The sequence below is a fragment of the Zonotrichia albicollis genome, chromosome 6 (assembly GCF_047830755.1).
Source record: "Zonotrichia albicollis isolate bZonAlb1 chromosome 6, bZonAlb1.hap1, whole genome shotgun sequence".
NCBI classification, from domain to species: Eukaryota; Metazoa; Chordata; class Aves; order Passeriformes; family Passerellidae; genus Zonotrichia; species Zonotrichia albicollis.
Genome location: NC_133824.1, coordinates 29,273,069 through 29,289,116, shown reverse-complemented (window position 1 = coordinate 29,289,116; position 16,048 = coordinate 29,273,069). Strand labels below are relative to the sequence as shown.

At 39.6% G+C, this 16,048-nt stretch overlaps 1 protein-coding gene across 5 annotated transcripts; it reads right to left on the bottom strand.

Moving 5' to 3' along the window:
* Window positions 1–354: 354 nt before the first annotated feature.
* On the bottom strand, window positions 355–14,850 carry PTGR2 (prostaglandin reductase 2). 5 transcript variants are annotated; one of them, XR_270465.4, is made up of 11 exons: window positions 14,711–14,850; window positions 9,700–9,768; window positions 8,405–8,523; window positions 7,185–7,376; window positions 6,107–6,277; window positions 4,944–5,153; window positions 4,409–4,530; window positions 3,104–3,191; window positions 2,984–3,008; window positions 2,347–2,386; window positions 355–1,165 (listed from the first exon to the last, which is right to left on the bottom strand). XR_270465.4 is itself a non-coding variant. In XM_005479983.3 (10 exons), exons 2-10 carry the CDS (start codon window positions 9,734–9,736, stop codon window positions 1,101–1,103), a joined length of 1,044 nt encoding a protein of 347 aa, XP_005480040.1. In that variant the 5' UTR covers window positions 9,737–9,768; window positions 14,711–14,841; the 3' UTR covers window positions 355–1,100. The 5 variants fall into 5 exon arrangements, 3 of the variants coding, with proteins under 3 accessions (XP_005480040.1, XP_005480041.1, XP_014122527.1); XM_005479983.3 differs by lacking the exon at window positions 2,984–3,008 and having other exon boundaries at window positions 14,711–14,841; XM_005479984.4 differs by lacking the exons at window positions 2,984–3,008; window positions 14,711–14,850 and adding an exon at window positions 14,551–14,701.
* Between the last annotated feature and the right edge of the window lie 1,198 nt (window positions 14,851–16,048).

The following is a 16,048-nucleotide window of genomic DNA, read 5'->3' as shown; positions in this document are numbered from 1 at the left end:
AAGGGAACACAATCCCAAAATAATTGGGCTGTCTGGATAAGAGCCCTTAGAGTGAAATCAGCAGGACTGAGCAGTAACTGGGGGAAAGGTAGTCCTGGCAGGGGATAGAAACCACCAACCCCTGTCCACCAAGTTAAAACAGACTGCCAAATGGAATGGGGAGAAGAAGTGCACATGTGGAATAATTAGCATGAGAAGCAAGAGACAGAACTGGCAAATAAGGGTCTGAGTACTAATTAATGAAAAAGCTATATCAATTGTAACCAATGAATGCTGATGGCTTTGTTTGCTAAAATGTGCAAATTTGATGGTGGTTGTTGGGATCGGCTGGAGAAATGCAGCATGCAATATGAGTGATCAGCAAATCTCAAACTTTATTGATAGGTACACATCTTTATGTCGGGGTTAATGAGGCTCATACATATTGCAAAGGCGAGCTCACTGTTGGTTAGGTACTTATCAGCCAGCTACGCCTGCTTCTGCATTCTTGGGGATATTTTATTGAAACTTTTCTTCATATTTCTGCCAAAGATGTTCTCCCCTATCCTGCTGTTGCACCAAGGGCACAATGTCCTTGCCTGTTATTGGACACTGACTACTGACTCCTATACTTGTCCCCTTCAAGCTTAACCAGCGGCATTATGTCGACGTGACCTCTCAGCTAACCAACTGTCCACAAGGCTCTCCACAGGTGATGAGCCAGACTTTGGTGAGTTGCCCCCCAACTTCCTACTTTGTACAGAATACAATAAAGAAATAGGAATTCCTCACCTTGGTGTGTCAAGTGCTGTCACACATCAACCAGGTGATAAGCCTATGCTTGGGACAACACAGAATGTTCTTTTAAACCACACCCATTAAATATTTGCAACTGTGGGTGGCAACTGTCAAAATCACGTCAAGAACTTATTACTCAATTTGAGTATCAATTATTGCATTGCTGTTTCCAGTTCAATTTAATTTATTAGCATCCCAAAATCTCTGCTTTCAGTACATACAGAACAACTTAATGGTTTATTTAAGAAATGGAAATTAGTATAAGTAAAAACTTGCCCACTGTTAGAGACCGAATGCAATTATTTTTCTCGAACCAATGACTTTCACTTCGAAATTGAGACGATCTGTTTTCCAATATTGCCTCCGTTCATCATGGACTGGAAAGCAGCTTCAAGAGAAATAATGAAGTAAGTTTATGCCAAGCAAAACAAGCCAAGTAGCTTCCAAAAAAGAAACCAAAAATGGTAGAAGCAAATGTATTAAGCAGCTCCCAAAAAAGGTGACATACCACTTAGGACCGAATCATATTTATCCTTAATTATGTATTAAATTATTAAGGAGATGAAAAAAAAAAAAAAAAGCTAGCCTGTAATAAACTGCTAAGGGCAGCTTTGTGTAACAATTTAAAAATAATTATTTGTAAGCAACAGTTTGATGCTACATAAGACATGACTGGACACCTCATAAATGCTGTGGGTCCCAAACATTTATGAAAGAAAATGTTTATAAATATTGTACAGTAGTGGGAGAAGCTGGTACAAAAGAATCTATCTCTGAGTAAACAAAGTATGAAAGTATGATATATGACTGATATATCTGACCAAGTTACTTCAAAATACATATGTATACCAGTAAGGAGGAATTAGCAATGACTAGAATAAATTGAAATCTAGGAGATTTAGTTATTACTTAATTCTACTAGTTTTCAATCTTGTGGGACTAATGGCTAAAGGGACTAATCACACTCTTCCCTCTTCCTTGAAGGGGACACATTTTTAATACACATCACAAGGTTCATATTACCAGACTCCCTTCACTTTTGTATTTCCTTTGTTACAGATACTTTGAACAGACTACAGAACATTTTGTTCTATTAAAAGAAATTAATTTTTACTTTCTTTAGTAAGATGCTTTGCCCTTTCTTCTGTATACTTTTAATTTTTTTTTTGTTAGCAAATATAATTACTTCTGTTAGATATTGTGTTTTTAAAGTATAAATTCAAGGATTTAAAAAACCATTTCCTTATACACAAGTTCAAAGAAAGGGGCAGCACTTGAAACCTCTAAGATTAGGATGATTATCACCAGCTGCTAAGATAGCAGTCTAAGAATAAATTCTCCTCAGTACTAAAACAACAGCAACAATAAAATCTAATTTTATATTAAATTCTTTTTAAATATACAATAATTCTCTTACAGAACATTTTAATAATAAGTGAAAAATTATTGTAACAAAAATAATGTTTTTGATAAAATACAAAAATCTAAACTGACAAATGGAACAAAGTTAACCTCTGTCATTGTATATAATCAGGTCATTATTCTTCAAAAATGATGTAAATATCTTACCACCCATGCTTGCTATGCCTTCTACCACAGTCTCTCTGACCTGCCAATGCAAACAAGAGGAGCATTTCACATTTCTTAGAAACATGCCAAGAAACTGCCATAGAAACCACCCAAATCTAAAGACTTCTCTGGCTACAGTGGACAGGGCTCTGTTTGGACCAGATTCTTTCATCAAGAGAGGCGTGAATATTTTCTGATAAATTTGCAGGTGGGTTAATTCTTCAATCAGATCCCTGCCCCTACCAAAATTTAATGTCTTGCTATTTTTCCTGGAAAATTACTGATCACTTGAAGAACCAAAAACTAATTCAGACAGACCTCACAGGGAAGGCACAGTTAAGCATATGCTCATTACAAAGTAATAAATGGTGATTATAAAGCTTGAAGTAAAATTTCCAACAAGATCCTCAAAAGCTTTCAGGACACTTAACTTAGCAGGTATTTGAAAGTACTTTTTAAAAATATTTTTGGAATTCTGAATCTTTAAGTAAAAAAGCACTTCCACCCTATGCTGAAATAAAGAACACAGACACGAGCAGTATGTAATCAGAGAAGTCAGTCATACTACAGTCAGACCATTCTCAGCAAGTACCTTTTAAAAAACAGTGCTACCTAATAAGCTTTCAATTATACTTACACATTTTTTAAAGGTCTGTTCAATCCTGAGGCACAGTAAGAGAGCCAGAGACAAAGAAATTAGTCCTGTTGTAGTAGGAGATAGTATCAAAGGCCATAGACTAAACCTAGAAGTTCTCACCTTCAGTTTACCCTCTTGGATCCACTGGCAGAGTTGTAATACACTAGCTTCTTGTTTGTCCATGTAGTTCAACACCAAGAATCTTTCCCTGTGAAAGAAAAGAATGAGCTTTAGTTTAAGAGGCTTTGATCAATGTCCTTGAAAATCTTTTCAAAAAACAGCCTTGATGAAACTGAAGGGTTATGAGCACAAATTATAAAGAAATGTAGCTCAGGGCCTTGCTAGTTTGTTGTGACAACTTCCTGCAGTGGGAGCTTGACAGTAACATCAGTCTTAGGAAGATTTCTTCAAGTATCAGATAGAAGAGTAATAAAAATCAAGTAGTAAAGTAGTATCACCAGAACAAGTAAATATCCATAAAATGTGAGCAAATTACTATTCTTTTTTACATTTTCTTTTTCTTTTTTTCAGTGGTAGGGAGAATAATTAGTGAACCCGCAACCAGATGGTGAGACTAACTTAACTTTCAGGTTCCCTACAATTGTGCATATCCTGCTGTCATGGCTTTCCATAGCAATTGAGAAATGGAAATTATCATAAAAAATGATAATTACTTGTAGGGACATACTGACTAAATTTTCCACTGCACTCTACTACGCATGGTGTATTTTACTAATTTTATCTATTGTTTTACAAGGGCAGACAACTGTAACAGGGACAAGGAAAGATTTTAATTAGGAGAGATGAATTGATTTGCACAGAAATCAAGTCTCCCAAATGTCCTGCAATGCAATGACTGAAAAAATCCAAGACTCTCCTCCTAATCTCTGCCTTAGCTCCATCTGAACCCTAAGAGTAAATTCAGCAATTCCCAGAGTCAGAACACAATAAAAATGTTCTACCCATATATATCTGTCACACCTACAGTTCCATTATCTAATAAACCCCCAAATACTAAAAATGTAACTTCAGTAAAATCACTCCATCAGCTGCATCCTTATGCCTGAACTACAACATTTTGAGAGAAGGCACTTTGCAAAACTTCTGAGAACAGAACTACGGCAACACCTTCCCTTGTCCTAAAGAATTGTCAGGGATTAAAGGACTGAATCAAGCAACCTCAAACAAAATGTAAAAAAATTATATCTATGATTCTATATAAAAACATCCTTTCCCATTTTTTATGCTGATAAAGACAAATCTAAGAGAAAAGATCTAATGATACCATGATCATATTTTCCTTTTTAGGCACGGCAACATTCTGTTCCAATTACAAGTAGCTACTGCAGATTACAGACTACTGCCCAAACACCATATGAACCATCTACCTGGAACCTGGTCACATGTTCTGGAGGAGAACTGTACCTTGTGATGTTCCTTTCTTTCTGTATTTTTTCTGTGTCAGGAGGCAGTGGAGGGGGATAAGGGACATCTTTGTTATACTGAGAAATCTGTCCACACAGGATGATATGACTGTTCTGATTCATCTGTTTGGGACAGCATAAAGTGAGAAAAATGGCATTCCTCAGTCTCAGAAACTAAATTTTTCAGATGCAATAGATGTTATTGCAAAATTTTCATTAGCCACATTTCCTGTAAGAGTGGGAGAGTTGCATGCAGTCCCATAGAATCTATGACAACATTAAAATAGGTAAAAATGCAAGGTAATAGTGGGTAAATAACTGCTATTCAGGCTAGTGTAATTTTAAAAGGCAGAAAATAGAAGGAATATAGGAAATTATTATCTTGCTGTGGGCCCCCAGAATCAGCACCTGAAGTCGATTACTGAAGTGGAAAGCTGTGCTGTATTACAGGCTGGACTCCAGTATGAGTTCATTGAAAGCTGGGCATGCAGACACTGGAGAATGACTAGAATAAACCTGACAGCTGGAATAATCACCTGACTTATAACTGTATCACTGATGTCACCACCAACATTGTCAAAGTAAACATCCACACCACCTGGGCAGAGTTCACGTAGCCGTTTTGCCACATCCCCCTTCTTGTAATTGATAGCAGCATCAAACCCCATTTCTTGGACCAATATGGAGCACTTTTCATCTGTGCCAGCAATCCCCACGACTCTAGAGCAGCCCTCCAGACGGCCAATCTGCAGGCACACAGTTAAAAAAACCAAAACAAACAAACCAAACAAAAACCCCAAACACAAATTAGATCATCCATCTGCATAAATGTACCAGTGGAAGAAAGGGGGTCCTAAGGGGTGTTACAGTTATTCCCATCCCACTAAACCCCAGGCAGCAAACACTCCCATCTCATGTGACACAACCACTTCTTTGCATTCCCTCCTCACAACTACACACAGGGCACAATCAAAATTTACCATCTTTTCAAACCCACTGAGTGCAGACTATGTTTGTGGAATCAACAATGACTGCCAGTACTGGAGAACCAAACATAGTAGAAAATGACCATCTGCCGAGTACCATAACATAACTAATAAAAGGAAAAAAAATTAGACAATAATTGATTTAAATACAACCTTCACAGATTTGCTCATGCACTGTTTCTTCATAGCTTCTCTTTATTAGTAGGTCTAAAGTTTGCTTAATATCAATTTTGTTTGTGTATAAATATATATCTAGAGAGATATTTGTAGATAAGCATATACACACCACAAACAGGTTCCGCAAAGCAGAGGAGGATAAAAGGACTGTAAATCTCAAAACACAAAGGATGTCATGGAACACAGCACAAAGGGTTTACCACATTACTATTTTCTAACAGAGAAAAAAAATGGAAGTCCCAAGTCAATACAGCGTTGGGATGGCAGGCTACCATATAAATGTATAATAAATACATGTATATATACACTATCTATTTTACTTGTGCTAGCAACAAGTAATCACCACCATCTGTGTTCTCCTCTCCCTATTTCATGAAACTTGATTTTCACACTGCGAGCGTGTGCCAAATCTGTGAAACTGGCCGTTCCCACAGGATGATATCTGCTCACGTTTACAAAGATTTTATCTGTATATTTAATAAGCAGCATGTTTCAGAAGAGCAAACTTGGTTTGCATGCGCTAAGCCTGCACCCACCTGGCCGGCCAAAGAGCCGCAGGCCCCGGCCGCCCCGCTCACCACCATGGTCTGATTTGCACCCGCGGCCACATGTCCCTTCTCCCTGATTCCCAACAGCGCCGTCAGTCCCGTGATGCCTGCGGCACCCAGGAAGTAGGAAAGGCGTCCATTTACAAGCTGTGGCTCCAGCTAGGGAACAGAAAGTAGGTAGGAGGTCATTTGTTTCTAAGGTGAGGTTCTGCTCTTAAGATTGCCTGAGGGTAGAAAACGAATTCAGGATATTTACCAGGCAAGGTAAAACTGGTAGGGATGAGCTATCTCTAAGCAAGTCTGTACAAAAATGTTATGTCTCTGTGGTTTTAGAAAAAGTTTTTAAGCAAAGTAACTCATAAAAACTTAAATTATGGAAGTGTTAAAAAACAGTTGGGAGATATGAAGTTTCCAACAATGGTGAACAATCCCCATGCTAGCATAAAAGGATAAAAATGCACCATTTTATCAAATATGGTGTTTGCAGATCAGTAACAGAGGGTCCTAGAGGAAGGAGTTTATTGGAAAGTATAAATTCTCAAACTACAGTAATTTTCTGTTATGAGAGAACAATCAACCCCATATCCCTAACACACTGAAACCTCTCCACTTCCAAATTAATACTGAACACCCTTTCTTATGTGAATGTAAAACCTGAGGTAAAAGCTTTTACTAACATAAGTTAGAAAAATAGATTAAATATACCTAAAGTCTTTCATGTGTTAGTTACACTCTCATGAAGAAGTTCGATTAGAATTAAAATAATTAAGAGAATTATTTATTGGAGTAGCTTCAGGGATTTTTTTTTAAACAACAATTAAAATAATACTGGCCTTAATATATTAAGGTTAATATATTAACCAGCAAAATTGTTATTAAAAAAATATATAAATCTTGGCACCTATGCTTTTTGAGAACTGATTGCTTCAATAAGTATGTTTCTTTTGCACAAAAAAAATAGCGTCATTAGCAGCTATTTAGGGGAAAAAAAATAGAAGTTTGGGGTGGAAAAAAGGATTTAGGAAAAAACGAGTCACACACAACCTGGGCTTTGCATTTCTATTACCTTTTGCAGCGAGTCTCCATCAAGAATTGCTGCTGTCTGCCAGGGCCAAGTGAAGGAGGTTACAAAGTCTCCTTTAGCAAGGTTATGGTGCTGGCTCTCCTCCACCACCCCGATGCCCCCACCGTCAGCAACTTCAGACAGCTGCCAGGGCCGCAGGTAATCTGAGCCCGTGTCCTCATTCATTCGGCAGCGCTGAAAGACAAGGCTCTAATGAAAGGCTCTGGTGGAACACAGCTGGTCTACCAGTTCAGGCTGGGTGGGGGACAAAGATGGGTTCTGAACTTCAAACACAAAGGGCTACTCAAAAATCTCTCAATAAGCCCCAAGTATTCATAATCTTTTCTTAGATCCCTCTTTCCCCTTGTTTGCTCACTACAAAAGGAGTGGACCATCCTGACCTCCCATCAGTGTTACCAAAGCCAACACATTCTACAGATGGTGGCTCAAAAGCACCAGCACAACTGACAATGACTGGCTTGGGTCTGATGAGAACCCTACAAATGCCATTCCTGAACTGAAGGAATCCTAGAAATGCAGGACTGAAAAAGAATGCCCACAAGTCATTTAGTCTACGCCTGTGCACTGAAGAGCAGTCAAATACATGTAGACCATCCCAACAGAGATCTGTTTAATGAAACATCTTGAAATGGGACACATTTTCTTTCCAGTTTCCCATGTAGCTACAGCCAATATTTCAAGATTCTTAAACTTTTTCTTAATTCTCAAGCTAAATGTACTTTCTTGAAATCTAGACTGGTTTTTTTCCTACTATTACCATCTATAGAGGGAATAAATCATCAGAATTCTCTTTATAGCAGGCTTTTACAGACTGTATCTGTCTGGTTCTTCTTCTACCTTCACTTCCATTTCAACCCACAATTCTCCCAACCACATGATTTCTGTAAATTTGCATGACTGGAAAAAAAAGAATATAAAAAAGGCTCAGTTCAGAAAAAACTGATACAAACAAATCTGTAATGGCTTACAGTCTCTTCCTGGTCCAATGAAGTCATATTCCTATATATATATATATATCCCAAACATATTAATGCCAAATTCCTTCCCAATATAACTCCGTCAGAATGAATACAATTACTATGTTACACTAGATATATATTTGTTCTGTAATTGGTAACTTTGGTGTTAAACCTCATGACAGGTAAAGAGTTGAAAGTACTTAAAAGAACAATTTCTGGCTTAGCTCTGAGTCCATCACCTACCATGTAGGGGTCCACTGAGAGATAGAGAGTTTTAACACGCACTTGTCCCGCTTGGACTGTGTCTGCTATTGTACTTTGCTCCAGTCGGAAGTTTTCAGCCACTGGCACTCCATTCTTACCTAGAGTTATATTAGAATTTAACAAATAAATCAATCAATGTAGAACTTTCCTTAACCAACAGAGGAAGGCCTTTTTTTAAGGTAGCCCTTTTTAGGATAAATTAGGTTGAATATTTACTCAGGTGTAAAACTGGAACCAACTACTCTCACCCTTCTGCCTCTTCTGACTCAAGTGAGACTGAGGGAATACAGACTGAAGCCACTACACATGCACATTCTGCAAGGGCATCCCTTCACAGAGTCTTCCTTACATTAAAGCTTCCCAGAAACATCCATAAAATTGTGGCAAGGACCCCAGAACTGGAGGCTTTATCCTCAGGTTGGTACCACATGCAGCAGGTCAATCAGACAACTGGAACCACCAGCGCTGAGACAGACAGACAGCCTTGCCTGTTTCAGGTCAGAGTGACTGCACAGCTAGAGCAGTCACTGCTGCACCATTCGAAAGACATAACTGCAGGTCACACAATAGCTCTTAATACTTAAAACTATTTTAGCATTAAGCAGCATACAATACTCCCTCCAAAACTTAATGTCTTCTACACCAGATTTATGAACTCACTACTCAAAATACTGTGCTGATCCATAACAAGGCAAATGTTCAAACAAGAGAGTAAACAAAACCTCAGCAGTGTAAACTTAAACACCAAACCCTTTGAAACATGAGAGGAGCAAAAGATTCAATATTTACTACAAGGAAAGAAAAATTAATGTTAACCAAATATTTTAGACATCTCTTACAATGCAAAAAGAATAAATGTGAGAACTAAAAAGTCATGTGCCCTAATCTTTCTTCACTTTCAGCCTCCACACTTACAGTTTCCTCATATATTACATGTTAACCCTTTTTTTCTCTCACAACAGTTTAGAAATCTACAGACTAAACAAATGCCGTTTGAATATATGTTACATTTTCAGTAGAAATGTATCTATACTAACACAATTTACATTTATTAATAAATGCAAATTCATTACAAATATATGTATTTATATTAATGGAAATCAATACATTTATATATAAATAAATGCACTTTAAATAAACTTTATTGCTGCATACAGTATTAAGATATATAAATGTCAATATCTCAAATTAGTGTCTGTTTCTACCCTCACCATTCTGGAGCATTAGGCAATCAGAACAAACACATTGCATTCGTAGTGGCGAGAAATACATACCAGGCCGTGAATTCAGCACTACTCTTTGTATAATCATCTCTGTTTTTGCAGCAATTTCACACTGGATTTCTACAAAAGAAAATGTTGTTTGAAGGCCTGAAATATATATTTTTTTTAAAAAAAAGAATATGAGGCCAAGTACTCAGTAATTTGGAAACTGGGGATGAAATACAGACCTCCCCAACTTCAGGATCCACGCCCAAGGAAGATATAAAGAATCATATAAACCAACCTCAAGCATAACATAAACAAACATGTGAATAAGGAGTTTCCCTGTTTATCTTATTAAAGCTCTGATTTATACAATGTCACAGTAGCAAGTATTGGAAAGAAGGAAAACTGTAATGCACCATGTTCCTTGTAGGGCCATCACCAGCCCCTACCAGGCAGAAGGAGAGGTGTCTGATTAGCTTTCCTGTGCTGAGTGAGAACAGCCCTCTGTTCCCACCGATCAGACACAGAGGCACCTTTGCACACAAAGTCAGGCGCCACTCAATAAAAGGCAGGAGGCACAGCAGAATAGCAGTCTGCAGGTACATGATAAAAAGATATTGTTGTGTAAGATGTTTTGTAAGAAAAGGCAATTCTTTCTATTAGCAGTGCTCCAAGGTGAGAAAGAATGAGATCATCACTCAATCTGTTCTACAGAAAGATTTGTCCCTGAATTTCAGCAGTTTTAGAAGATGATTGCAAATCTGTGATTTTGCACCTGTAAGACCCAAAGTTATTAAGTAACTACCCTGATTTAACAGGAGAAAAAACATGATCTCACATGCTTTCAGATCTAATACAAAATAAAAATGTGACTACTATTTTCAGCCAAGAGCCATCAATAACCAACCTCCATACGAACAAAGGACATTAAAGAATGAAACATGATAGGCAACATCTTTGTCATAATGTTTACTTTGCTGACAAGAACAGCAAATTGGAGTAAATCTAAAAGATGAGCCTAGAAAGAGTACATCATCACCACTTATCCGACATCTTTGTTCTTTGAACACTGCAAAATACAGAACCTTCTGTCTGTCCTGCTACAGTGCTCACACAACAGCACTCACAAACCATCAAGAACTACAGTCTGGAAAGCTACAAAACAATTAAAAAGTTATTAGGAGAAAAGGTGCATCTCCCTGGCCATCCCTCCCCTCTAAAACACACAGCTGACTCAAAACACAAGTATCTTGTTAAAGAAACAGATCAAGCTTTAACATTTTATTGTGTTTGCACTTGAAAAGCTACTTATTTGGGAAAAGTTACTAAAAAGTGAATTTCTTTCCAGTATTTCAACACCTAAGGATGCTACAAGGAATGAATCGCAAATGTGTCTTTACAGCATCACAAAATGTTGAAAAACAAGCAACCTGCAGAGTTCTCTGGACAAAACAGTGTAAAACAATAGTATACAACAAAAGGAAAAACCTCCACACCTTGATGAAATTACTACTTACTGTTTATAAACAAAAACGAGCATTGAAAATTAAGGACTTACCAACTGAAAAGTGAAAGAGAAATCCATCTTTATACCCACACAGCTGATATAATCTCTAGAACACGAATAATGTAAAACTCTAACAGGAAGGATGGATTAAGAGAAAGTTTGGTAGGCTCAGCTATAGACTTCCTGTGTGATCGTGGGCCCATCTCTGTATTTATTTTACAGAATATTTTTCAGAAAAAAACTCCAAATTCTTCCTGATAACATCTGCCCAAAAAATTACATTCAAATAGCACAACTATTATTCCCAGAGCAACTGATTTAGCATCTGAGAATTTCTGCTAATACAAGGAGCATTTCATAAACTGTCATATGTGCCCAGTGCAGTTTAAAAGGACAAGCCCACTCTAGTAAATGATTTGCACACATTTGCAACTCAGCTGAAGTTTATAACCACTGATCAAACTGCTCTGTGCACAAATAATGAGTTAAGAATGCAGTGAATATAAGGCAACAGCATCTGACATGAAATCTGGGCACATCACTCCTCAATATATAGTATCCACACCCGTGGCTGAGGGTTTGAGCCTCTGTTTTTAAACCACACAGAGCAGGCAGAATTGCTGTACAGCTCACGCTTTACAGAGCAGTCCACTGTCAAAACTCCATTTTTGTTAGCCTAAAACTAAATATGTGTATTATGCAAACACAAAACCCAATCTGAACAAGAGAGGATGAAGATAATTTTTATTGTGACTAACATACTCCTGAAATATCTGCTTTCTATGATTATACAGAGAGGGGAAAACCCAGTTATATAAAGAAAAAAAATCCAAGATATTAACATACCAAAAGGAAGACAAAGCAATACAGAGCAGCATAGTTAGATGAGAGTAGAAAAATTATCCAATGTAAGTTTAGACTACTTCTCTGAATGCCTGACATTTTGAAGGAACAAAAACACTTTTTATTTCCCAATTTGTTTTCACAGCTTTTGTTTGAGGAGCCTGTGTACTGATTCAGTTTGAAGATCTTCCAGATACTACGAGTGGGTGGACAAAAAGTGAAACTGGCAACTGAATTGTCTCCAATTCTGTGACAGCTGCCACAGCACACAACACTGCAGAAGGACATTCACTTCTAAACAGGACTGCACCTACAGTGGAAGTCAGCAGCACCATTACACAAGCAAATGGTCACAGTAACACCATAACACAATAAGAATCAAACTTTCCTCACATTGAAAACAATACAGAGGTGGCTAAAGAAAATAAGTAGAGGCACCATCTTTTAGCACTGTACAGCGAAGGAAACTTTTGGAAAAAGAGAACAGATTTTCTATAAAAACTGAAATAAAGGCGATTTGTATCATATACACAACTCTTTTCAACACACACATAGCGCCACTGTGCACAATGTTTTTGACTATTTTTTAAAAAGACAACACAATCATTATTTTTTAGCTTGTCCAGAAAAAAATCAATCTGAGTTGGTTTAACTCCTTAAATCAAATAGAGTAAAAATTCCAAGTTTTAACATCATTGTGCTATGCCAATCACCTGATCCACCCTATGAGTAGATCAGGAGCATTAACCAGTGCAACAGCAGCATCTTCAGGGGAGTCTCAAACATGTTTCAGCCCAGTTTTACTTCTCCCCTTGCCTTTCTTTCCCCACTGTTTCAGAGACACATGACAACTCCTTTCAAAAAGTTAAATAAATTCCTCAGTGCTAAAATGCTCCAGTTTGTTTGCCCTGGGCTTGGTTCCCAGAACTTCTTGTTTCTGTGACTGCCTATACTCTTTGCCAAAACAAGTCACCTGCTTCCAAGTTATTACAGCCCATGCCAGATGCAGTTCAGTGAGAAAGCAAAAGGAAGAACAGGTAGTCCTGTATCAGGCCCCGGCAACAAGGAGGAAGGCGGCAGGCATCTAAACAGAGAAAACGATCTGGAAGTCCTCTGAAACCGTGATGTCAAAATGGCTGGAGCAAGGATCCTCAAAGGAAACTCAAGGAAAGAAATTTCAAGAATGACTCTGAATGAGGAACATGCAGGAAGAAAAGAGGGGAAGAGCTGGGACTAGGAATCAGTAAGAACAGAGGAACATGACAAGAACAACAACTTAATGGCCAGTGAAACAGAGAAGGGCAAAATAGAATGGGGAGAGAGAAGTGAATCAAGTGGGAACAATGAATGAGACAACCAAGCAAACTGAGGTGGGAATGACTGGCTAAAAAACAAGAAGAGACAACTGTAACTGGCAAGGTGAGGTAAATGGAAATGGAAAAGTAAATGTAATGGATTAAGTATCAAAGTTTCCACCAGCTCCATTAAGGAAACCTACATTTGATGAATGCTAATTAATGGTAAGCCAGAATCAATACCAACTGTCATGAATGGAGAAAAATACATGCCATAAAAAGCTAAGTACTTTTATGAATTGAACCAATAAACTTAGATTTCCTAATGTTATATGTTTCATCATTGAATTTTCTGATGAGAAGTCTCTCTCATAGTGTTTTCTTCATGTGGTTTTTCTGACACAGTATAAGTGTTGAGGGCAGGCTCCAATCTTTCCTCCAAGAAGCAGATGAGAAAGAAAGACAATAGTATTAGGATCTTGATCCAGGCATCTCTTTTTTTATATATCCCCAAGAAGCCTAATATCTTTCAGCTTTTTATCAGATTTCACTGACCTACAAATCAAAAGTTCCAGTAAGCATACTCATTAATATCTACATATAGATATAGATATACAATAGGACTGTATAAACTTTACTTTTTCAGATTCAGGTGCAAAAAAAAACCCTAAAAGCTTTTAGGTACCACATCTTGAACTTTTTTTTTTTTTTTCCCACAAAGTAGTTGCACTGTGTTAGAGTTGCTGAAAACTGTTTAAAATACCATATCTGTATATGGTCTATATACAAAAGGCCTATTCCTTCTTGGCAAGATTTCACGTAAGGAATGCAGATTGCTCCCAGGACGGCAGGAGCATCACCCGATGGGTTTTTTGAGAAGGCGATAATGCAGTTTGCAGGCTCCCACGTGAGAACCCCTCAGAGAGCCTAGTGACTACCCAGGCTGTCAGGTACGCCCAAAGACCAAGGCAGAAAGCAGCGCTGCCAGAGGTGGAAGAGCCCTGGAGAGAGCCCTGCAGACGGGTCATCACCAGATTCGGAAGCCGCAGACAGAGCAGCCCAGGAGAGAACCCAGCGAGGCAGCACAGGGAGCTCAGTCCTATAAGGCAGCTCAGTCCTACAGCTGGTCCGGGGCTGCGGGGGGCTCCGCTCCCCAGGAACGCCTCCACCGCCCCGGGACGCGCTGGGATCAGGGGGCTCAGTAAAGGCCGATTCCAGCTCGCGTTCCAGGGACCGGGCAATGCTAGCAGCCTCTCCCAACCTCTTCCGCACCTGTGCTCCCACCTGCCCCGCAGCGAGAAGGCGCCAATGTCTGAGGATACGGCTCCTGGGAAGGCGAGTACGAGCTCTACCAAGCACTCGCCCCGCAGGCCGAACTGCGGCTCGCCCCCGGCACCGCGGCACGCCCTCAGCGCCCGCAGCCCCCGCTCACCTTGAGCCGACCCGAGCGCCCCAGAGACCGCCCGGCCCGGCCCCGCGCGCACGCGCGCCGACCTTAAACAGGGAAACGCCGGGGAGGCCCAGCCTTAAAGCGGCGATGGCCCGGCCCGGCTATGGCGGTGTGAGGCGCTGTGGTGGGATGTCCCCCGAATGGCACAATCACACAGAATCATTAAGGTTGGAAAAGGCCTCCAAGAGCATCGAGACCAACCTTTCACTGAACACCCTGTCTACTAGACAGGACACTAAGTGCCACATACGGCTCATTGAACGCCTTCAGGGAATGTAAGTCCACCCTTTCCCCAGGCAGCCAGATTCCAGTTAATGTTTAATAAACCATTCAGTGAAGAAATTCTTCATAATGTCCAAACTGAACCTCCTCTGGCATAGCTTGAGGCCATCTCCTCTTGTCCTGTTTCTAGCTGCCTGGAAGAAGAGACCAATCCTCATGCAATTACCATCTCCTTCCAGGTAATTGTAGAGAGCAATAAAGTTCTCCACCCACCAAGCCTGCTTTTCCTCAGGATAAAATCCCCCAGCTCCCTCAGCCACTCATCACACCTGTGCTCCAGACCCTTCACCACCTCCATGGCCCTTCTCTGGATCTGTTCCAGCATCTCAAAGTTTTCTTTGTTGTGACGAGCCCAAAACTGGGCACAGCACTCAAGGTGCAGTATTGCCCGTGCTGAGCGCAGGGGGACAATCCCTGCCCTGCTCCTGCTGGCCACACTGCTGCTGATACACACCAGCATGCCCCTGGCCTCCCTGGCCAGCTGGGCACACAGTGGCTGGCATTCCTTCCACTGCCAACCAGCATCCCCAGGTCCTTTCCCTCCAGACAGCTTTCCAGTCACTCTTCCCCAGGCCTGTAGTGCTGCATGGGGTTGCTGTAATCCAAGTGCAGGATTCGACACTTGGCCTTTGTGAAAAGCGCGTGTTATATGGCTCTACACAGATATTTACTATTTTTTTGTATTGATTTGTAGTGCTGCATTAACATTTTAATAGTATGGCAAATGTAGTTTTGTAGTTAAAAGGTAACTTTTGTAGTTAAAATAGGAACTACATAAGCGGGATATTTTTTTAAGAAGGGAATGAAGTACTCACACCAGATACCAGCTACAGGACACCTAAATCTTCCAGAGAAAAAGAATTTATTGTTCTCTTATCAGAAGAAACTAGCTTATTCCTGCCTTGCTCAGAACCGAAGACGCAGTTAGGATTAAGAGGAAGAAGCTGACGATGACCAGACCGAATCCTTTGTTTGAATGGAATTTATGCATCATGTATGAGATGTATGAATATTCGACGGGCTATTGCTTTTAAGGGT

Excerpts from the sequence above, each read along its gene's own strand:
- PTGR2 (XM_005479983.3), bottom strand. The coding sequence starts at position 9,736 with ATGATTATACAAAGAGTAGTGCTGAATTCACGGCCTG. Across the intron at positions 6,278-7,184 it reads ATGGAGACTCGCTGCAAAAG|CTGGAGCCACAGCTTGTAAA; the intron begins GTAATAGAAATG and ends TCTGTTCCCTAG. Across the intron at positions 3,192-4,408 it reads AAAGAAAGGAACATCACAAG|GGAAAGATTCTTGGTGTTGA; the intron begins GTACAGTTCTCC and ends TTTCTTTCACAG.